The sequence below is a fragment of the Pteronotus mesoamericanus genome, unplaced genomic scaffold (assembly GCF_021234165.1).
Source record: "Pteronotus mesoamericanus isolate MK-2021 breed Mesoamerican mustached bat unplaced genomic scaffold, CSHL_Meso_final contig_90, whole genome shotgun sequence".
Classification (NCBI taxonomy): Eukaryota; Metazoa; Chordata; class Mammalia; order Chiroptera; family Mormoopidae; genus Pteronotus; species Pteronotus mesoamericanus.
Window position 1 is genome coordinate 41,665,000 of NW_026555277.1, and position 23,080 is coordinate 41,688,079.

The following is a 23,080-nucleotide window of genomic DNA, read 5'->3' on the forward strand; positions in this document are numbered from 1 at the left end:
TGACCCTTGATTTGACAGCTTTTTATTGAGCATCTACTCTGTGCCCAATGCTGTGCCAAGCACTGGTAGTACAGTGAAGAGTGAGACAGTCCTGGTCCCCACTTTCAAAGAGGACAGGACTCTTGGAAGGGTACAGCAGTAATGTAACCCCATATTGAGGGGCCACAGAAGTCTTCCTGGAAGAAATGGCCTTTAAACTGTGGCCTGAAGGATGAGTAGGATCCTGGTTCATGGTTTGGGAAACTGGCTGTCAAAGCATTTCAAGGAACAAGTTAACCTTGTAATGGACCTCGTCCCTCATCTGCCCACCCCTGTTCTCACAAAGCGCCCCATCTGGTGCCTAGTGCTGGCCCAAATGGTCTGCAGGCAGGTGCAGGAGCCCAGGAGGGCACATGGAGAGGCGGCAGACCTGGATATAGTAGTATTGCTGAGCTCTCCCTTGTGTCTGTCAGCGCTCAGCAGATTGGGCTCTACTGACTTTTACTTCTTTGTTTAACGGATGATTTTGTTTTCACTCAAGACTTGTAACGCATTTAGGAGTGTTTATTGTGGCTGATAGTACACTGACTTGTCTTTGACTTGAGTCTTTGGAGTGGAAATTAAAGAAAAACAAAACAGCATTTGGATGTGCTAAAAGCCTTAGTTGGTAACCATTCTGTAACGACACAATTGTATTGAGAGAGAAGTACCGAGCCAGGTACTCACTGGTCAGCAATGATGGAGGTTAACTGTTCTCGGGTACCAGGACACTTACGGAGGCAGCAGCCCAGGTAGCGGGGTCTTGAGATGCTCTGGGGAGGCAGACAGACCTGGGTTCAAATCCCAGCTCTGCCACGGGATAGGAGCTTGACCTAAGATAAACCAACTGCTTTAGGCTCCACAGTCTTCACGCTAAAATGAGGGTGATAATATAAGATCTTCAGAGAGATTTTGTGAGGATTAAATGAGTTGATGCATGTGAAGTACTTATTACCCTGTGTTTGATAAATGGTAGGTCATAATGATGGTGATGATATGGAGCTAAGCATAGGGAGGATAAATACAAAACCCCTTGAGTGTTCCCAGAGCCCAGGTATCAAGTCCCAGGCCATTCCTTCAGAAGTGGAGTGCACAGTATAGCTTTGCGATGCTTTCGTGACTCCCCACAGCAGCCCTGGGACCTCCCAGAACCAGCACAGGCACACACAGAGGAGTGTCGTCTAAATGCAAAGTCCACGGGAAGAGGAGCCAGAGCTGCAGGATGGGACAGTCATTCATTTTCCTTCACCAGGATAGAAACAGGTCTGCTATTCTAGGGAAGTAGCTGGGTGTGTGAGGAAACTAGAAAGAGAGTCTTCGCAACAGCAAGAAAGGCCATCTGGTCCAGTCCCCTGCCTCCCCACAGGTTGCTGCTAAAGCCCTGTGAGATAGATGAGCATCCACCATACTCCTGAGACATGCAGTGACAGATGATGTCCCCCTTCTCTTTGGCCTGGCCGGGGACTAATCACCCCAGCTCTCAGGAAGTTGTTTCTACCTTAAAAATACTCAACCTTCCATTTAAGCTTATGTCTCTTTTTCGGGTCTCCTGTTCTGGCTCTCTATTGCTATGTAACAAACTACCTCGAAACTTAGTGGCTTAAAACAATCATTTTATTTGCTCACAATTTGGAAGGTCATGCAAGGGCCCAGCTGGGTGGTTCTTCTGTCCCGTGTGGCATCAGCAAGGTCATTCACTCAGCTGTATGCACCTGGCACTGGGCTGGGGTAGAAGGTCCGAAGCAGCTTTTCTTCCACGTCTGGCACCTTGGTGCTTCTCCATTTGGCCTTTCTCTCCATGCGGCAGACTTAGACTGCCTCACAGCATGGTGGTCTCAAGGTAGACGGACTTCTCATATGGCAGCTGATTTCCAAGGAGTGTTCGGAGAGGGGCAAAGACGGAAGCTTCAGAAGGCCCAGAAGTGACATGGTGTCACTTTACCATACTCGCTGATCAGAGCCCATCACAGGACTAGCCCAGATTCAAGGGAGGGAAATCAGTTTCAGCGTTTGACAGGAGGAGTGCAGAGCGTCGGCGGACACCTTTAATCCACCAGCGCTTCCTCCTCATAAGCTGTCACATTCCACCTAATCCTAGCTTCTTCCTCCCCTAAGTCCCCCTTCCCTCCAACTCCATCTCATGTGCCGTTCTTTCCCCCCAGCCTTCCATCCCTTTAGCCACTCACCCTTTGAACTAGTAGTTCAGAGCTTCAGGAAGCATGGCCATGCACAGGCCTACCCCCAACGTTTTTAGGGCCTATACGTATTATGTCTGTGTCTAAATAGTTAAAAGCCAAGCTAACAAATTTTAAATGAAGTATATCCTCTCCTGACAAATACTCCTTTTTAAGGAGCTTGAAAGCCAGGTTGAGATTTAGAATTCTGACCCCCAGAGTCTGCTGGAGCCCAAGGAAAGGCAGTCCCCCGCCTCCCCTGGCTCTGTCCGCCCTCACAGGGCCCTCGTGCACATTTTTCTGGACAGGTGCCCCAGCCCACACATCCAAGCTTCAAACACACCTTCTGCAAACAGTCGCTTCTTGGCCAAGCCACAGTAGCCAGGGAGGCGGTCTCGCAGGCCCAGGAATCAGGCTCAGCGCTGTTTGGGCAGGAACACCTGGGATTTGTGCTTCTCGGCATCTGGTCTAAAGGTGGGGGACTGTCCCTTTGGCTCTTGCTCCACGGACCTCACCATGAGGAGGAGTGTGCCTGTGAAGGGTTGAAACAAGTGCAAGGCCAGCGTGAGGGACCTTTCCCTGAGTATAAGGATAGTACTGAGTGTGTCTGCCCCTGCACAGGGCATCGCCCTTCACCAAGGGGCTTGGACAAAGCCCCATGGTGGTCCAGCCCTCCCATGACCCCCTTCACACCTCCCCTGCGAAATGGGAAAGACAGTCCTCTCACAGCAGTCGTGAGGCTGCAGCGCGATGAAGGATGTGAAGGAGGGTTCGTACACCGTACCGTCTGATTCATGTGTCATTTTTTTTATGGTTTCCTGTTGTTGGATTGAGAAGCCCTGGGTGTGAGTGAATTTGGGTTCGGTTCCTTTTGAGCTGGAGGTCTTACATGAGCCACTGTACTTCTCTCAACTTTGTGACTTCACACGCACTCCTGAAAATGATGCCATGGGGCAGGCAGAGCTGCTTATTAGGACCCCAGTGCTGTTTCTTTTTTAATCTTGGGTGATTAAATCCAAGGGATCAGGGACAGTCCTCATTAAAGGAGGAACTAGGCTGTTTGACCAAGCATACCCAGACATCAGCTGAGGTGGCATTGCCTTTTCAAATAAAAAATGAGAAGCCTGCCCCAAGTAGCCTTCCATGTCATCTTCTTAAACAAAGACAAGCCTTTGCATATAGCACCCTCGTCTAAGGACCAAGCATCAGCCCCCGCCGCCCTTCAGTCCACCTCTCAATCTGGCTTTCCATCTGCTACAAACCCTAAAGCCAGGAGCAGGTCCCCAAGGCCACCCTGGCCCAGGCACTATGTGGCTAAGTATGACCATTAAGTCCTTTTCAATCTTTTTGTCCACATCCCAGCTGAACATCACTTAGTGGAAGACAGACCATTTCTCCATCACAAACAAGATCATCTGGAGCATGCTCCCGTCCTCCACCCAGCCCGGCTCGCCCTCTGCCGGCTGGAGCCGCCCACCCGCCGTTCCCACATCCACACCTGGGTCTCCCTTCAGCCACCCCTCGCCTCTCAGGCCCACCTCTCCCCAGGGGGAATCCTGGTCTCCTGTGAAAGCCCTCATTACCTGAGGAATGGATAAAAAGTTCTATTTTGCTACAGTTTTTGTGTTTGTATATTTTTCCATTTTTTAAAAAATATTTGTGTTTTTCAGATGCAGTTAACGTACAATATTATATGAATCTCAGGCGTACAACATAGCGATTAGACGCTTCTGTAACATAGGAAGTTACATGTGCCTGTATTTTTAATATGTAAATATTGTGTTCTGTTAGATCTTATTCCTTTCACTCAGCACTCTGTCTCTGAGCTCCTTCCATGGTGCCAGATGTCCTCCGGTCCTTTGCTCCTAAAGGCTGCATAGTGTTCCCCAGTGTGTCCCTAGACACTTGGACTACAAGCCCCGCTAAGTGATGGGCCTGCTGAAGCCTCTGCTACGCCACCCCCTCCACAGATAACAAGGAAGGGAACCTTAGCTTACATGCCCTCTTAGGGATGGAGAATTTCTTTGAGCAGAATCACTAGTTTCCAGACTTTTCCTTTGTTTTTAAATATATTGTATCGATTATGCTATTACAGTTGTCCCAATTTTCCCCCTTTGCCCCCCTCCACCCATTCCCCCCATTCTCCCCTCAGTCCATGTCCATGGGTCATGCATATAAGTGCTTCGGCTTCTCCATTTCCTATACTGCCCTTAACATCCCCCTGCCTATTTTGTACCTACCACTTTGTGCTTCTTAATCCCTGCACCATTTCCCCCATTCTCCCGCTACCCCCTCCCAGCTGATAACCATCCATATGATCTCCACATCTGTGATTCTGTTCCTGTTCCGCTTGTTTTCTTAGTTTGTTTTTTAGGTTCAATTGTTGACAGTTGTGAAGTTATTGTCACTTTAATGTTTATAGTTTTGATCTTCTTTTTCTTATATAATTCCCTTTAACATTTCATATAATAATGGCTTGGTGATGATGCACTCCTTTACTTTTACCTTATCTGGGAAGCACTTTATCTGCCCTTCCATTCTAAATGATAGCTTTGCTGCGTAGAGTAATCTAGGTTGTAGGAGCTTGCTTTTCATCACTTGGAATACTTCTTACCAGTCCCTTCCAGTCTGCAAAGTTTCTTTTGAGAAATCAGCTGACAGTCTTATGGGAACTCCTTTGTAGGTAACTCTCTGCTTTTCCCTTGCTGCATTTAAGATTCTCTCATTAATTGTGTTCGTATATTTTTTCCATTCTTTCTTTTTTTAAATAATATTTTCGATTTTCAGTTGCAGTTAACATGCAGTATTACATGAGTCATAGGTGTACAACATAGTGATTAAACAATTCTGTAACATAGGCAGTTATATGTGCACATGTTTTTAATCTGTATTTTAATTATAATGTGCCTTGGTGTGATCCTCTTTACCTCCATCTTGTTTGGGACTCTGTTTTTCCTAGACTTGCATGTCTATTTCTTTCACCAAATTAGGGATGTTTTCTTTCATTATTTTTTCAAATAAGTTTTCAATTTCTTGCTCTTCCCCTTCTCCTTCTGGCATCCGTATGATTCGGATGCTGGTCTGTTTAAAGTTGTCCCAGAGACACCTTAGCCTATCCTCATTTCTTTGAATTCTTTTTTCCTCTTGCTGTTCTAACTGAATACTTTTTTCTTCCATATGTTCCAAATTGTTGATTTGGTTCTCGGCTTCATCCCCTCCACTGTTGGTTCCCTGTAGACTTTTCTTTACTTCACCTAACGTAACCTTCTTTTCTGCCCAGGTCTTTTTTATGCTGTTGAAGTACCCAGTGAGTTCCTTGAGCATCCTGTTAACCTGTGTTTTGAACTCTGCATCTGATAAGCTGCTTATCTCTATTTCATTTAGTTCTTTTTCTGGAGTTTTGTTCTGTTCTTTAATTTGGGCCATATTTCTTTGTCTCCTCAATTTGGTAATCTCTGTGTATTTGTTTCTATGTATTAGGTAGAGCTGCTTTGACTCCCTGTCTTAGTTGTGTGGCCTGTTGTAGGAAAACGCACCTGTAAGGTGTATGGGGCAGAGACTTAGGTAATCAGCAGAGTGGGGCAACCATGTTGCCACTCTGTGGTTCTGCTTGGAGAGGGGACACTGTTGCTGCCTGGCCTCTGAAGTTTTGTCTGGGAAGAAACTGTCTCCCAGCACTCACCCTGAGGCCAGACACTTCCATTTCTCCTTGCGTGCCACTGGTGCCCTTTCAGCTCTAGCCCTGGTGCTGAATCTCAGAGGGGATGCATCTGTGTAAGTCCTATATCTGTTGTGGGCCCTTTAAGAGGAGTCTCTCGAGAATCCCACAGTTTCTTCCACCACCCCAACCCCCAATAGTTTTTACAGGCAGAAGTGATGGGGACTTATCTTCCCGGCACTGGAACCCTGGACTCAGTGGTCAGGTCTGGTCTGGGGCTGGGATCCCTCTCTTCTGAGGTATCCCTCCCAATTGTTATCCACCACACATGGATGTGGGACCCTCCCCATTCCACGCCTCCCCGCCTCTCTGTGCCTCTGCACCTCTCCGTGGCTCTGTGTGTCTCCACACCTCCAGCTCTCCTACCCGTCTAGATGAATGTGGCTTCTTTAAATCCTTGGTTGGTGAACTTCCCTACAGCTCGATTTTCTGACGAATCTGTGTGATATTTCTTTCGTAGTCCAGTCGTAATTTTTGCTGTAGTTGTGCAAGGAGGCGAAACGTGTTTACCTACGCCCCCATCTTGACTGGAAAAACCCAGTTTCCAGACTTTTCTACTTCCCACACTAGTCGGAGGAGGAGATCTGGGAAAAGCTGAAACAGAGAAAACCAGAAAGAAGGTGGTGTGGGTGGAGGCTGGAGAGATAAGCAGGGGCCAAAGCATGCTGGGCCTTCCTTGGCCATGACAAAAATTTTGGTCTTTATCCTAAGAACAAGGGGGAACTAAAGCTGGAGCTCATATTTTTTTAAGTGGGTGTTTAATGCTGGAAGGGCCCTCCAGGACCCTGTGTCTCCTTCAGCTTACAGAAGGCCTCTGAAGTCCATGAAGGCAGTGCGATGCATGGCCACTCAGGCCTCCAGAGGCAGAGCTGAGCTGCTGCTTTGCCAGCGTTATGAGGCTCCAGGTTGAAGAGGTCCATCTGAGGCGGGCAGCCTCTGGAGGCTTGGAATTTGTTAGCGCTACTCTTGCGGGGGATCTCAGGTCATTCCCGCTCACCTCTATCACCTGGACTCTCCTAGACCTCTGAGGACACTTACCAGGACCCACAAAGAACCCCAAGCCAGGACACAGCCTTCCGCTGCCATTGGGCTCAGCCTTCACTGTGAGGCTTCCTGTGCTGCCTTCAGAGCTGAGAACTGACCCAGAGGGTGAAAGACCCGAGTGCCAATCCTGGCTCTTACTCTCTGGACCTCACCTGTGAAATAGGAGGATGGAACAAGATGCCATCTCAAGTCTGTCCCTCCCGCCCTATGCATTTGCATTTAAATCTCAAGCACTTGCAGCCTCTGGTACCTCATCACGCCAGGGCGTCTCTATGGGTCCTTCTAGTTCTCAGCGTGGGGGCGGGGGGTGCTGCACTCTGAGTTTCATTGACCCCGTCACCCTTGTGCTTCTGGGCCTCCACTCTGGAGAGGCACAAAGAACTGGGCCTTTGTCTGCAGCAACAAAGCTGTTTGGTTCTACTTCAGATAGAACCATTTTATTATATCCCATCCAAATAGAACTTGAGTTGCGCTTTGTTTTGAAAGCTTGTTAGCATTCCGGTTTTAAATAACTGGCAGAGACAAAGCTGCCCCACTTCTGCCACCCCCAGTCCATGCCCGCTCCAGTCGCTGCCAGCAGCCTCAAAGCCCCTACCCGTGTGGGGACATGGACCCACTGTCCTCCCGGGGGGCCCACCTGGCAAGTGAAAGGGAAGTCCTTACAGCTGCCTCTTGCCTCAGCTCCCTTTCCCTTCCCCTCGGCCCCCTCCTCTCTAAATTCTGGCTACAATTTATTGTGTATTCACATGTGCTAAGCACCAGGGTAAGCTCTTTGCATGTTTTACCTTATGGTAGCCTCAGAATCCAAGAGGCAAGTGATGTATTGATTGTCCAGAGGAGAGATTAAGTCACTTACCCAAGGTCACATAGGTAGTAAATGACAAAGGCAGGCCTCAAACTAAATCTGTGTGACTGCAAAGCTTTTGCTGTGAGCCACTACAAAAAGCTACCTCCTGGAAACAAAGCCACTTGTGGGGACAGGAGAAGCTGCGGTACAGCCTTGTAGGGTCAGGTCCTAGAAATACTTGTTAGGATCGAGAAATCTGCATACCGAGAGCATCCACAAAGAGGTCCCTTGCCTTTCTTGCCTCTTGACCTGCCTCCTTCTCTAGCACCGCCTCTCAGGTGTCTGCAAACAGCATTAGCCACCAGCCCACCCCACACCCCAGCCTCCCCCTCTCCAGACTGAGCAGCCAACACACTTGGTTCCCAGACCTTCCCATCATCTTGGTCCCAGTCTTGCTTTTCTCTGCCACCTGCATGCCAGGGTGTGATAGACTATACCAAGGGGAGAAGGCCTGGCCTCTCTGTCCTGGAGTGGGCTGAAGCTCCTTTTCAGGCTGACTTCCCCCAGCGAGGAGGAGGAAGCAGCAGCAGAGTCCAGCCTGGGGTGGACAGTACGAAGTCTGGCTAAGATCCAGCTGTCTAGGTCTGAGTCCCAGCTCTTCTGTCCACAAGCCATGATGGCCTTGGGCAAGTCACTTAACCTTTCAGACTTCTGTTTTCCTATCTGTAAAATGAGGACAGTCCCTTCTATCTATTTTATGTGGTGGTTAGAAGTACCGAACAAGTCAATATTGGTAAAGTCACTGGGACACTTAGCACTATGCCTTGCTAAGTGCTAAGAGAAAGGACAGCGCAGAATTCTGTGGCTTAGAGGAGGTAGAGCTTGCTTAGTGCAGACCTCAGACCCACAGGCTTGCACTCTGAGTTGTTCTGAGAACTAGGGCCTCCAGACTGAAGAAAGTCACTGAGGAGAGTTCTGCCTGGGACAGGAGGAAGACAGTGCAGCTGTCCGCCTGCCCTCTCCCTTACTGTCCAACTTTCTCACCTCGCTTGAGGTGGGTTCCCAGAATGATGACCTCAGACGCAACACACAAAAGTCCCACACAAATGATTTTTTGATTGTCCACTTGGGCCTAAGGTGCAGATACCTCCTGCTTCATTGGCTGTCTGCTCAGTGTCAGGACTGGTCAACTTCAATTCAGAATTCAGAATTTCCTGAGCACCCGCCGTGTCTCATGCACTCACACTTTCTCATTCTCTCTCTGTTCTCTCTCCTGCCCTCCTCTTGCTATCTCCATAAGGTAGCCTCAGGGTACCCAGATTTCTTACGTGGCTGCTGAAGGTCTCTAAAGCAGGTGTCCCGAGAGAGCCAGCGGACGCCGTGTGGGCTTGTCTGACCTAACCTCCACAGTCATACAGTATCCTGCCCCCGCCCTGCCACATTCCCGTCTTTAAGGCAGTCACCCAGTTCAAGGGGTAAGGGACACAGACTCCACCTCCTGGTGGGAGGAATGTTGAAGATTCACAGACAGGTTTGAAGACCACCGCGGGAATCAAGTTACAGAGAGGTGAAACAGCTTGCCCAAATCTCATAGTTTATAAATGGTGAGCTCCCATGTTCTAGTCCAGAATCCCCTGATGCCAAAAGCAGTTTCTTTTGCCGGTGCCATCCTGCCTGCCTGCCTGCCTGGGGAATGCAGAGATGAGCAAGACTGGGGCCCTGCCCCTGGCCAGCTTACCATCCTGAGGGACCAAACACCTACTCACCTCCAGCCCAGGTCCCAGTCGGTCGTCTCGCTACCTCCTTCTGCGGACTTGTTTGCTGTGTTGCTCACTGATCAGCAGAAGTGAGGAGCTGGAGCGGTTGTGGGAAGCTGGTGCAAACTCTCAGAACCCAACACCCTCCATCAGTTCACCTTTGCCCAGAGGAGCTAGAATTTTTATTTTTTTTCCTCCAGGGCTGTCCTCGCTTCCTAGGTGTCCTGCTGGTCAATGTTCGTGCTGAGACACAGAACATCCCGAGGGCACAGAGCAGGTGCTCAGTGAATGTTTGCCAAACGAGAACATTATTTTGGGGAATCTCCTGTCACCCCAGCACATCCCCTCTGACTCCTAGTTTGCCTGCTCTGAACCCCCCGGATAGGGAGCCTGATAGCAGAAGGTGGGTTTGCCCCTGCACACTCCACAGCAGTGCGGGCCCTAGAAAAGCCGGGCCGTCCTCCCGGAGCCCAGGCCAGTGCTGACGAGTGTAGTGATTGCGATGGCAGAAATGGCAGATTGGGACTACTCCTTCTAGACTCTTCCACCCCTCCTCTGTTCCTCTGGCAGCACCTCCCTTGGCTCTGCATTTGGGGCCTACCCAAGCAGAAGTTCAAAATAGACCTGGTCGGCCTGCCCTACCCCATCCCTTGTGGCTTTCAAGGTCTTTCTGTGGGATAGCAGAAAGATTATGGACTGTGGAAGCCCACAGACCTAGGTTCAAATCCCAGTTCTGCCACTTCCTGGCTCTGAGACCCTGGGCGAGTGACTTAACCCCTCTGTCCCTCTGTGGCTCCACGTGTGAGGTGGGACAATAACGTCAGCCCACAGCATGTTCTGGGTATTGAATAGCATAAGGCTCAGCATATGCCTGGCTCAGAGCTGACAGAAGGGGAGCATAAGGGAATGTGAGTCTTCCCTGTCGGTTAACCACTCTCAGAAGGTGGGAGCCGTCAGAAAACCACTCAGGCCTTCCCCTCATCCCCTCCCCACTCCCTTCGTCCCCACCATGAGACAGCAGCACTAATCCTGTAGACAAGTGTCCATGTCTAATGGTGGGACTTCGTACCCAGTGATAGATGGCGGAGCACAGCCCCATCTCCCAGATAGAAGAGGCCGTACTTCTGAGACATTGAGGGGTGGAGTGTTGGAGTTTTCTTAAAGGTGATGTGGACTAGAGAGCAGAATAACCTGAGTTAGTCATCTTGTGTGTTGGTTAATAGTATGGGCTCTGGAGACAGGCTGCCTGAGTTCTAGTCTTAGTTTACCCATTTATTAGCCGATTTTGGCCAAGTAACTTGATTTCCTTGTGCTGTAGTTTCTTCATCTGTAAAGTGGGAGTAAGAGTAGTACCTATCTTCTAGGTAGGGTTGTTGTGAAGACTCAATGTGTTAATATATGTAAAGTACATAGAGCAGAGCCTGGCACATGGTAAGCACTCATTATGTGTTAGCTAATAGTGGTCATGATACTGGCCAGTGTTCTGGCTCTGCCATTGGTTGGCTGTTGACCTTGAGCAACCCACTTCCCATCTCTAGGCCTCAGTTTCCCCATCTAAGAAATGAGCAGACTAGCCCAGATGGTCCACAGGGCCTATCAGGCTCTGATGTCATGGTTTCTATAAGCCCAGGCAGGACGAGTGTGAGGTTCTGTTGGTCCGAGCCCCCTGTGACTATGTGGGTATAGCTGCGAGGTCACCCTGGCCATCTCTGGGAAGGGAAGAAAAGCTGAATGGGGCAGAACCACCCTCCCTGCTCATATAAACAGGAACAGGCTGAGCCGCCTTCCGCTCTAGCTCCGTGTGCCGATGGGCTGGCAGCAGGCAGCTCCAGGGATGAGTCACTGACGGGAGCAGCCACGGGCTCTCCAGCTCAGGGGGTGCCAGCCCCAAGCACGCAGTAGCCTCAGAGTTTAGTGGTGGGCTTCAGGTGCTAGCCAACAGGAGAGGGGTCATAGTATTTCCACATGCCCCAGGGAAATCGGAAGGCTGTTGGCCTGCAGGCCTTATGCAGCGTCTCCAAGAGCTTTGACCTGGGATCTGGAGCTCCTGCCTTCCAGGACCTCTCCCCTTCATACCATAGGGCTTTTGAGGAGCTATTAGCTGGGGATCAGGCACAAAAGCTGTCCCACCCCCACCGCCACCCAGCTACAAGTTTCAAGGTTCCCCCAGATACAGGGACTCCCTCCCATTCTCCCTCCCAGGCTCTCACCATCTCCCTGCCTTTGCTGCAGTGACCCTTTCCTGAGAAGCAAGGTGGCAAAATGGAAAGATCACTTGGTGTCAGGAAGCCCTGGGTTTAAATGTCAGGTCTGCACTTACTTAAGCAAGACACTTAACCTCGCTAAGCCTCAATTCCCATGCCTGGAAAATCCGCTTCACCGTGCGCAAGAGGCAAGTGCATGAGGAGCTGGCGCGATGTGCAATCTCTGTCAGCAAGCTGCCTCTGAGTCAGGGTTTCATGCGTGGCAAAGCAGCTACCTCGCTGTGAACTGTTGAAAAGCCAGCCCTTGACACAAGCAGCCGCCTCTCACTGACAAAACGGGGCTGATGATGATAATATCTACCTCACAGGGCTGCTGAGAGAAGCAAATGCAACTGCGTGTGCAGAAGCGCCTTGGGAACTGCACAGAGCCTGCCCAGCATGGTAGCATTGTCATTCCCAAAACTGGATAGTGAGGGGAACGGTGAGCAGGGCAGGCAGAAGCACTGACGTCATCTGGGGGGGTGGGACCAGAGGCCAGCAGGACGGGTGGGCCCAGGACCACAGTGGTCCATGCAGGAAGAGACTGGAGCCAATTCCAGTCCTTGGCAAAATATATAATTGGTGCTCAATAATTATGTGTTGGCCTCATGGACATATGAATGAGCAGAGGCTGAAATCAGCCCAGTTTGCCACCTCCACAGATTTCCGTGATTTTCTGTCACAGACCTTTACTCCCCACCGCTGAGATTATTAGGGGTTCTTGACTTGAGGTCCGTGAATTCCCTCCAGAATTGTACGCAGAATATAGTATGTGTTTGAAAACATACCTTCCTGAGTAAAGGAGTGTTAGCGTTCTGAGCAGAAAAGCTTTCAAAGAAACCCTGCTCTGGCCCTGGCTGGGTAGCTCAGTTGGTTGGAGGATCGTCCTGTATACCAAAAGCTTGAAGCTTTGATGCCTGGTCAGGGCATATACCTAGGCTTCAGGTTCAATCTCCAGTTAGGGGGTGTCGAGGAGGCAACTGATCGAAGTTTCTTCTCTCTCTCTGTCCCTTCCTCTCTTCTCTCTAAAAATCAGTAAGCATATCCTCGGGCAAGGAATAAAAACAACAACCTGCTTTGAAAGGCGGGCACCTACCAGGTGCTCAGTGCATACCCAGTTGGGTTCTTTTGGATCCTAGGACAGCCAGCCACCCTGGGGATTCAAAGACAAATAACAAACAAAAAAGAAAACAGCCTCCACCTTTGTCTCTGAGATGTGCTTACAGGACCCCACCAGCCTGCAGTTTTTCCTGCAAGTTAGTTCCCTGACGTCTTTGATATGCAAAAACCATGATCACACATCATCAGGGGCCTATCTTTTGAGCAGCTGTTCTACAGCGGGGCGGTCTCAGACGGCCATGCACCTCTCTCTCTCATGTCCTACCATGTGCATGTATTCTTTTGAGATTTTTTAAAAATTTAAGTATAGTCGGTATACAAAATCTTATATTGGTTATATTAGCTTCTGGTGTGTAATATAGTGATTCAACATTTTTATACCTTACAATGGGATCACTCCACTTAATCTAGTAATTATCTGCTGCCATGCCTACTTATCACAATATTATTGACTGTATACCCCTTCCCCTCTTCATCCACTCCCCATCCCTTCCCTTCTGATAACCATCCCTTTGTTTTGTTTCTATCCATGTAGATGTGGCAGGTGGGAGTCAGAGCCCAGAGCCCGGGGTTAGTAACTAGACCTCATGATATCTAAACTCAGAACAGTGATCTTTTTGAAAAAAAATCGTGTCTCATGGAAAAAAAATACATGTGCATGAGTATATACATATGTCTATGTCTATGTATGAGTATATGCATGTGTATGTGTACACATGTACACATATGTGTATATGTATTCACCATTTTGTGTGTATACACATACACATGTGCGTGCACACACAAATGTGTGTGTGCACATATGTGTGTGTGTGCGTGTGTGTGTACACGTGTGTGTGCACTGTTTGTTGGAAGAAATCTAGAATATGTAAACAACAAGAAAAATCATTTCTAATTTCACTGTCCTCCAAAGAACTGTTAATACCTGGCTTCTGTTCTCCCCATTAACCTTGTACAGCATTTGTGGAGCAAATGCCACTGTGTGCCTATAACTGTGTGCCAGACACTCACTGCTGCATGCTCTACAGGTACCATCACATGTTAACCACTTGTCTTACATCGGGTCTACTCCACCTTTTTGTATGCACATTTATGCTTTCTTAATTTTTAAGGCCAAAGGGATCATACTGTTTTGTAACCTTGTCTTTCTCCATAGCATTGAAATTTCTTTCCATGTTATTAAATATTCATCTACAGAGTCATTTATAACAGCAGCATGATGTTTTATTGCAGACAAGTTCTGTGCTTCTCAGACTGGGGTGCGTGTACCCCTGAGGGCAAAGCCACAGGATAAATGTAGCATCTCCTCCTGAAGCATAAATTTGATTCAAAGCTTTGGGAGAGAAGAAAAACACATTAGTGTAATACCAAAACAAGTGCATATATACCATAGTATAAAACAAAGAGCACCCATGAATTTTAAAACAAAGCAGCCAAGTTCAAAGTTGTGTGAACTGGTTGTTATTCCCCAAAGACACGAGTCCCTGTCCTTCTAGGATGGCAGGAACATCTGAGAAGCACTGAGTTCTAGTTCAAGACCCTTTTTTTTTTTTTTTTAAAGATAAGGCACCTTTTTTACGGATAAGACCTTTTTTTTAAACAGGGAAAAGGGATTGTCCAAAGTCTGCAGCACCTGTGTTGCAGAGCCCAGCCACGGAACCCCTGGCCCTACCCCTCCCAGCCTTCCATATTTAGCAGTATCCTTCTACTGCTCTTTCCGAGAATGTGGGTAGAGACCTTGCCACTTGAGTAATTAACCCTTTGCTTATCAATAATGGACAGGCTCGGCTTCCTGTGTGATCCATCTGTTAACAGCGGCATTTTCTTTTTACCTTGCTGGCCAGCATCTGAACTGGCCACTCCTCTGGTTAATAACTGTAGCCTTTATGTGCAAAAGGTGGATGCCATCCCCCTCCCCCAGTGGACTCCAGCAGCATGTAGATTTTTCACTTAATACACTGTATTGTAAATGTGTATCCACTGGTCTGTTTTACCCAGGAAACTGGGAATTGTGTAATCATTATTATAATTTGACATTAATCAACCACCCTCTAGATGCCAGGTGCCATGCTGGGTGTTTTATCTATAGTCTTCATAACAGCTCTTCAAAGTGTGTATGATTATACCCATTTATCAGTAAGAACACTGAGTAAAAGATTATCACTCATCCTCATTCACTCATTTAATAAGTGTTTCCTGGAGGCTTACATGCCAGGACTTGTGTTAAATGCTATGGCCAATCATGGTGAACAAAGCCAATACCACTCCTGCCCTTACAGAACTTACAGACAAGTTGGGTAGATGATATTCAACAAATAATTTTACAAACTGTAGTGAGCGTAATGTAGCCCAGAGCCCCTCCAACTGCCTTGGTTTAAACCCACCTTGGCCACTTACTAGCTGGCTGACCTCCTGCACAAGTCTGCTAACCTCTCTGCACCTCATCTTGGTCTTCTGTAAAAAGAGGATAATCGTGGTACCAGCTGCACAGGGGCACTATGAAGAGGGAGTCGGTTAGCAAACGTAAAGATCTCAAAGCAGGGCCTTGCACATTCCAGGTGTGTGGCTGCTGGTGGAGTGGAGAGGCATGGAGTGCCAGGCGCACATGATAGGGCAGGACCTACATCTGTTGGCATCTGACTGAGTTCTATAAGATGAATAGAAGTTAACTTGTCAAAGTGTCGGAGGTGACAGGGGCGAGGAAGCAGAGTGTTGGAGGGATGCCCCAGGCAGAGGAAGCAGCATGTGCAAAGTGCAGAGGGTGGGCTCACCTGAGGAAAGGCATGGCATGTTCCTGGAACACAGCAGGGAGGGACCCATACGGGGGCAGCATCTGAAAGGGAGGAGCCTGTGACAGAAATGCAGCTGTTTCCAGGACCTGGGCTCTGCACCGCACTGTTGATCCGGCCCATGGGAGATGCTTGGTCAGTGTTGCGTGAACAAGCAAGCACGTGGACAAACAACTACATTGGTCTCCCGTGGTCTTGGCCATGGGTCTTCTGTTGTCACCCAACCAGAAAAGGAGTCCATTGCCCATATGCACAGTTATATGTGGACGGCTCCATCCCCACTGTCAAGCGGTACACATCCCTGTTGCTTGCCTTTCTCTCTTTTTGGCAGTAGGCCAACGAAACATACAGGTTTAGATGGGGGCCTTCAACATCCGGGACTCACCCAGGCGGCTGCTGGTGGAATCCCTACACTACAGTCAGGGCCTCACATCTAAGGCAGTGGTGTTCATACTGTTTTGGAAGCAGAACCCTGTCTTGAAATGATCTTAAAGGAAGTCTGCTATGTGGAACGGGAACAAGCAGAGCGTCCACAGTTGAGCCACAGGCACAGGGACTCAGAGCACCTGGTAATACCTAGTGCGCCTGAGGAAACACGAGGGCTCCATAAAGCATGGCGAGGACACCAAGAGTTGAGCCCAACTCTCATTTTCCAGGAGTGGAAACCGAGTCCAGAGAGTGGGCTTCTCTCCCAACATCACACAACTAGGTACAGACGCAGAGCTGAATTCCAGACACTTGATATCGATTTTATAACACCCATATTTTTTTCTCCAGGCCACCATGACCACCCCCACTCCTCCTCAGTCGGGGGCCTCCACATTGGGGAGGGGCTTGAGGCTCTGATCTTGTCACGTGTCCAGCCTCCAGCCCCAGTCAGGGCCCAGAGCACAAGAGTCAAAAACCCGGAGGGCAGGCGTGGGTGGGTTGTTCACATTCATGACCTGGTTGTGCCGTGCCTTTTTTCCTCGCTCTCTCTTTTAATTGAGTTTGAGGTGGTTGTTTTTTGTTTCCTTAAGAAATGGAAAAGAATGAAGCTGCGTAAACACAACGATGTTAACTCCCTGATAAACCTCCTGCCATTTTAACTCTGTTACTGGAGGAATAAAAGAGAAATAATTTGTCCACCCACACTTAGCTGTTTCTGACGAAGGTAGGTGAATATTGCTTTGCTAATCGAGGGTGACTGCTGGAAGTGGAGCCACGCCGACTGATCCTGGATTGAGAGGAGGCCACGGAGCCCCGGAAGGAGCGGCCCGCCGTGGGCCGGCAGGCCTCCCGTCAGCGGCCGCCATCCGCCTTCCGCAGGTCTCCCCCAGCCGGTAGTGATGGAGGCCCTGGACCAGGCCGAAGGACTCACAGACTCTCAGAGAGAAATGCCACCACCACCCCCTCCTTCACCGCCCTCAGAGCCAGCTCAGAAGCCGCCACCTCAAGGCATCGGGAGCCACTCCCTCACTGTCAAGAGCAGCCTGTGCCTGCTAGCCGCCTTCCAGTTCCTGGTAAGGACATTGCAGGCCTCACGAGGGCCTGGAGAGAGTGCAGCCCTCCTCTTCCTCCCCAAGCTGGCTGCCTGGGGATGCAGAGACATGAGGGGCCTTCTTGGCGTCCCTCAGTGACTCCCAGCACTCAGGCTGGCTCCAGGAGAAGGCTGGAGTTCATAGCTAAAACCTCCACAGCTAAGCCCCTCCCACCCTGCCCTCCTTAACCCCAGAAGTAGGACATGGGTCCCCCCACCAAACCTCTGGCCCTGTAGTGCACTCTTGAGGACTTCCTGTCTATGGAGGTATCTCTGGGAAACTTTCCTTTTTATTCATATAGTGGGGGATGGGGGGGGGGGTCTCTGGGAAGGGCTTTCTCTTGGCTTCCATTTAGTCAGCTTTCCTCCAGAGAGAGTCCACGGGCCTTCTTTGGGCACACGGCAGCCGGGCCCTTCCCTCGGCTGTACAGCCTGGACCTCAGGGCCCAGGTTGAGGTGAGCTCTGTGGGGAGGGAAATAGCAGTGAAGAGCCCCAGCTCCGAACTCAGTCCCCTTGTCCCAGCTTGCCTGCGGGATGCTCTGGCTCAGCGGCTATGGCCCCGTCTGGTTGCAGAATGCCACACTCCTGGAACAGCTGGGACCCAGGGTGAGTAAGCTCCGGGACCTCGGGGGAGGAGGGGACAGTTGGGGCCTCCGGTCCCCCCAGCCCCTGCACAGAGCTTCTCTGAGTTCCGAAGGTACTTCCACCCCACTGAAGCTCTTCTCCCTGCTTCCCACCCTGACCTGTTTGTCTGATGTTCCCCAGGCCTGGCTGGACGTCAGGACCTGGGAAGTCCCCAGTCTGCTGCTGGTCTCTGTGTCTGTGCTCCTCGTTACCACCCTGGTAAGGTGCCTCCCGACCTGACCTCAGTGCTCCCCTCTTCCCCTGGCCCCAGGCTGGATCCTCACCCGCTCCCATTAGACGTTCTGGGTAGGGCCGAGGACCAGGAATCTGTCTCCTTCCACCAGTGTGCCCAGCATGGGGTGAGAGCACCTTCAAACCTGATTAGAGTGAGGCAGGGAGAAGGCTCAAGCGGAAACACCCCACACCTACCAAGAAGCCCTCAATCCACAAGAAACTGAAGGGTCGGGGGTGGGATGAGTCAGGGAGGACAGGGCGGGGGTGGAGCCTCCCCTCTGTGTGAGGGGCAGTGCCGTGCAGATGGCTCCCAAGAGGGCAGGGGCAAACCCTTGGGCAGCCCATCAGCGAGGGGGCAGCAGCGTGGTCCAGGGTCCTTGACGCCATATGCCCCCAACTAGGTGTGGCACCTCCTGAGGGCTCCCCCAGAGCCACCCACCCCAGAGCCCCCTGAGGACAGGCGCCAGTCGGTAAGCCGCCAGCCCTCCTTCACCTACTCGGAGTGGATGGAAGAGAAGATCGAGGATGACTTCCTGGACCTGGACCCCGTCCCTGAGACTCCTGTGTTTGACTGCATGATGGACATCAAGCCCGAGGCCGACCCTGCCTCCCTGACCGTCAAGTCCATGGGTCTGCAGGAGAGGTGGGAGGGGTGGAGGAGGGGTGGACTCTGTGGGCCCTGGAGCTCTCAGCCCCCAGTCAGAAGGGCAGGTGCCTGGCTCTAAGCCCCGGGGCCCCGGGCCTAGCTGACCTCCTAGGCTAGCCAGGGTACACGCATGCCCTTTAGGACTGACGCACATAGATCAGAATGCCCTGAGGTGAGTGCTAACAAACACTGTTAATGCACACCCGCAAACTGACACACACAAGTGTATACATGAGCACACTCGCACATACAGTCCTGTGCTCAAGCAAGTTTGGGTAGGTTTCTTTACTGCAGGACTTGTCAGGGCTTTTAATAACCCGTGTTCGTTGGAAGTCACAAGGGAGTAGGGCATGGCATTTCTCAAAGTCACTTAATTACAGATCATGCTTTGGGAGGTGTCGACGCCCTCTTTTCAGAGATGAGCTGGGTAAGCCAGATCACGCCAGCTGTGAGTTCCCCACACCATGTCGCGGACAGAGCACTGAGTGGGGAGTCAGGAAACCTAGCTTTTGTTTCAGCTCTGCTGCCCCCTTACTGCGCGAGCTTAGACAATTCTTGTCCTCTCGCTGGGACTCAGTTTCTCTCTGTATATGAGGAGGGCCCTCCCTGATCTGGGCCTTTAGACAATGAATGCAGTAGAGAGTGTCCAGGGCAGACATCCTTGTCCCCCTGTGCTGCCCTTGGAACTCCCTCTTTTCCCGACAGCTGAGGGTCCCGACCTCTCCTGGATGAGATGTCCTTGACTCCTTGGCAGCCTCTTCCCAGACTGCCGGGCCCAGGACCAGAGGGCCAAGCCCTGCTTCTCTGATCTAGGCAGGTCCCCTCTCTGGGGGAGCTTCCCCGGGGTCACAGGGAAGGGCTGTGTCGAGGTTGCCTCCGATGGAAGCTTTGGAACTGGTTACTCCCACTCAGCTACTCCACCGCAGGAGGCGGGAGTCAGACCTAAGCCTTGGGGCTGAGACCTGTGCTCCTTATGTCAGAAGTGCGATCACACCCCCTCTCCCCTTCTGGGGCCCACTCTGTCCCCACCCCTGACCTCTCTGTCCTTCATCTTTCCGCTCCAAGGCCCCCAGCCGATGTCTCTTCCTGCCCCTGAGACTCACTCCCCTTTTCTCGGTCCTTCCAGGAGGGGCTCTAACGTCTCCCTGACCCTGGACATGTGCACCCCTGGCTGCAACGAGGAGGGCTTCGGCTACCTGATGTCCCCGCGTGAGGAGTCAGCCCGAGAGTACCTGCTCAGCGCCTCCCGCGTCCTGCAGGCCGAGGAACTCCACGAAAAGGCCCTGGACCCCTTCCTGCTGCAGGCAGAGTTCTTTGTGAGTCCCCTGAGCCAGCTGTGTCACCATGAGCCACCCCCTCTGCTCACGCCACCTACCCAGCGAGGCAGTGGAGGCGGGTGCCCAGAATTCAGCCTCTGATAGATGAACATCATTTCGTTGTCACCTCTCCTACTGCCTTGGGCAAGCTGCTTCCCCTCTGGGCCTCCGTTTCCTCATCTGGAAAATGGGGATGGAAACAATGGGGATGTCGCCAGGATTAAAGAGAACACTAAGGTGTGCAGAGTGCCCGTCCCGGCGATTGGTGTCCAGTGGCGTTCCCACATCTCAGTCCTGTGCTTGGAAAGCCCTAGAAGGCCTTCTCTCCTAGCTGCTGCTTTCTCATCCTCCTCCTGCCCGACATCACCAAGCACAGTTCATCCCCCTTTGAAATCTCTCCACTGCCATGGCTGTAGCTTAGGGTGGTCCTGGTCATCTCCCCTCTAGACTTCTGCAACAGCCTCCAGCTGGACTTTGAGGGACCTAGTAAATGACGCCCCATTTTTACCTGCCTGCACAGTGAGCCAGTTAAGAGCTAAGATCTAGGAGACCACAATATCATTTTTCCTTTTGTTGATAGAGACCAGGTTTAAAATTAAGCTTAGGTATGCAGCAGTAGTGAGCTTCCTAAGACCGACTCCCGAAATTAAACTTGCTACCCAGCCCAGGATGTCCTGACACATCCTGGGCCCCGCAGGGTGTCCTTGTAATTCTTTCTTGGCAGGAGGGGCCATGAGTATTTGAGGAGAGTCCCTCCTGGAAGAAGCAAAAGGGACAGAGAACCCATGTGCCTCCCTCACAACTCCCTTCGTCCCAGGCCACCCTGCTCCCTGTCTGGACCAGATGGCTGTCTGAGACGACCTCCGTCACACTGTGACCCATGGCTCCAGATTCTGCAGAGCTTGGCATGGCCTACATTACCTGAGTTGGACTAGCCCCAGCCCCCTGTCCTAGCCGTATGCCCCCCAGCCCCTGTAGGGACCGTCCGCTTCAAACCAAGCCAGCGCCTCACCCCCACCCCTGTGTTTTTCTCTTCCCAGGCCTTTTCACACACCAGCCCCCGCCCTCGATGCTCTGAGAGCCTCCCTGGACCACCCCAGCCCCTGCTCCTGCCCCAAGTCCCCACCACCGTCACCTCCCCTTAAGAAAGGACTTGTGTCCTCTGTCCTTTCCTGTACATTAGATCATTGTTGATTTTGCCCAGAGAGAAAGGAACACAGCCTACGCACCCACTCCATGGGCGCTTTTGTACCTTTTTTACTCTTTTGAATTTCACAACAACTCTAGAAGATCAGTATTATGACCCTCATTTTACAAAGCACATACTTAGTGGGTCCAAATACAGTGAACACTGTAGAACCATATATGGTCAGATGCTAAACTGTGTGGACAGATAGAAGGGGACAGGCCCTAGGGAGTCATCCCAGAGGGCATGGGGGGAGGTGAGGCTATGGGGGAACCCTAAAGCGTGAGAATGATGTGGAGAATTGAAGGGGTGCTCCCTGCAAGTGGAATGCCATGAGCTCAGACCTGGAGGCCAGATGGAGAAGGGCGTATCAGCAACAGGAAGAGATGGGCATACCTGGAGGCTCTTAAGAGCAGCTGGTGGTACAGAAAGGTCCCAGAAGGCCTCACATTCCAAGCAGAGAAGTCCAGACTTGCAGCTCTTGACACAGGGAGTTGCAAAGACAGCCCTGAGAGCTCAGGAGGCCCCTTTCCTGCTAGAGAATCCGGGAAGGCTTCGTGGAGGAGGTGGCATTTAAGATGGACAGGACATGAAGAGATGAGGATGGAGTGCAACATAGAACGAGCAGCACAACCCAAGGTCCTGATGTGGGGATGTCTAAGTTGGGAACACGGATCAACAAAGCCACTCAGTTTGGCTGCAGTGCAGAGTGTGGAAGATGGTAGTGATTGGCCAGGGTGCTTTTCAAACTCCTGTTCTTGTTCATCAACCATTTATTGAGTATCTATTATGTGCCAGACTGGCCCCCAATAGACAGTAGTAACAATAACATTTATTATACACTCAACATGTGCCAGACACTGTTTAAATGCTGTTTATATGTGCATTAACTCATTTAATAAGTGGCGAATGAATGCGTGCACTCCGGCCAGCCCCTGGACAAGAATTTGGGGGCACAGCAGCCCCTGGATTCGGACGTCTGTGAGGGCCAGCCCACAGCTGCTCACACGCCCATGGTCCTCCTCCTGCAGGAAATCCCCATGAACTTTGTGGATCCGAAAGAGTATGACATCCCCGGGCTGGTGCGGAAAAACCGGTACAAAACCATCCTTCCCAGTGAGTACTGAACTGCCTGGGGGGTTGGGGTGGGCTCACCCTCCCTGGGGGTCCCCTCACCCTGAGGAAGACCTTAACCCCAGAGCTGGGCCTCCAAGGCCACGAGAAAGGATAGAGGGTGGCGATGTCCAGTGAAGGGAACCCCCTCCCCCGCCGTGAGGGCAGAGGTTAGTTCATCCTTCACACAGCACTCTCGGACCCTTGCCCTGACCAGGCGTTGCGCTGGGCTCTGTGGGAACCCAGAGAGAAGGGCCGATAACAGCAGCTCCTCCACAGTGCGGCGATACAGGGTGTTCTCACATCCTTTGTCTCTTTGGAGTGGGCAGGTTTTAAGGACAGGGGGTTAAGGTTCAGAGAAGTTAGCAGTTCATCCACACACACACAGCTAGGAAGCACAGACCCGAGATTCAAACCAGGCCTCCGTGGCCCCAGGACTGGGCTCTTCTGTCTGCCTGGAGTTCGGTCTGTCCAGGCTGCACACCCTCTCGCAGGCCGAGCAGCCCCACGAGGGAGCGAGCCGCCTGTCAGGTGATAAGCGCCCCATCACTCGATGTTCAAGCACAGCCGCGTAGGGATTTTCCCTCTTTGGGGGCGGTTAGACCAGGTGACCTAATGTTTTTCTTTCAGCCCTAGGGTGTCATTTTCAAGTACTGCCATAACTTAAATCAATCCCCTGTCTGTCTGTCACCTTGCTGAGTTCTGGCCCCGGGCCCCAGGGCTAGCTTGGGGCGGGGGGCGGTGACTTGTTGAAAGTAAATCCCCACAAACCTACTCCACTCAGTTTATGAA

General features: G+C 51.2%; 1 protein-coding gene across 1 annotated transcript in view; it reads left to right on the forward strand.

Annotated features, from left to right (window-relative positions):
• The window catches only part of PTPN5 (protein tyrosine phosphatase non-receptor type 5), a 49,820-nt gene that overhangs the window by 19,267 nt on the left and 7,473 nt on the right, over positions 1-23,080 (forward strand). Inside the window, exons 3-8 of the mRNA XM_054586260.1 lie at positions 16,958-17,151; positions 17,692-17,775; positions 17,935-18,012; positions 18,429-18,670; positions 19,800-19,989; positions 22,207-22,291. Of these exons, the coding sequence (XP_054442235.1) occupies positions 16,958-17,151; positions 17,692-17,775; positions 17,935-18,012; positions 18,429-18,670; positions 19,800-19,989; positions 22,207-22,291 (873 nt within the window). The remainder of the gene's footprint in view (positions 1-16,957; positions 17,152-17,691; positions 17,776-17,934; positions 18,013-18,428; positions 18,671-19,799; positions 19,990-22,206; positions 22,292-23,080) is intronic.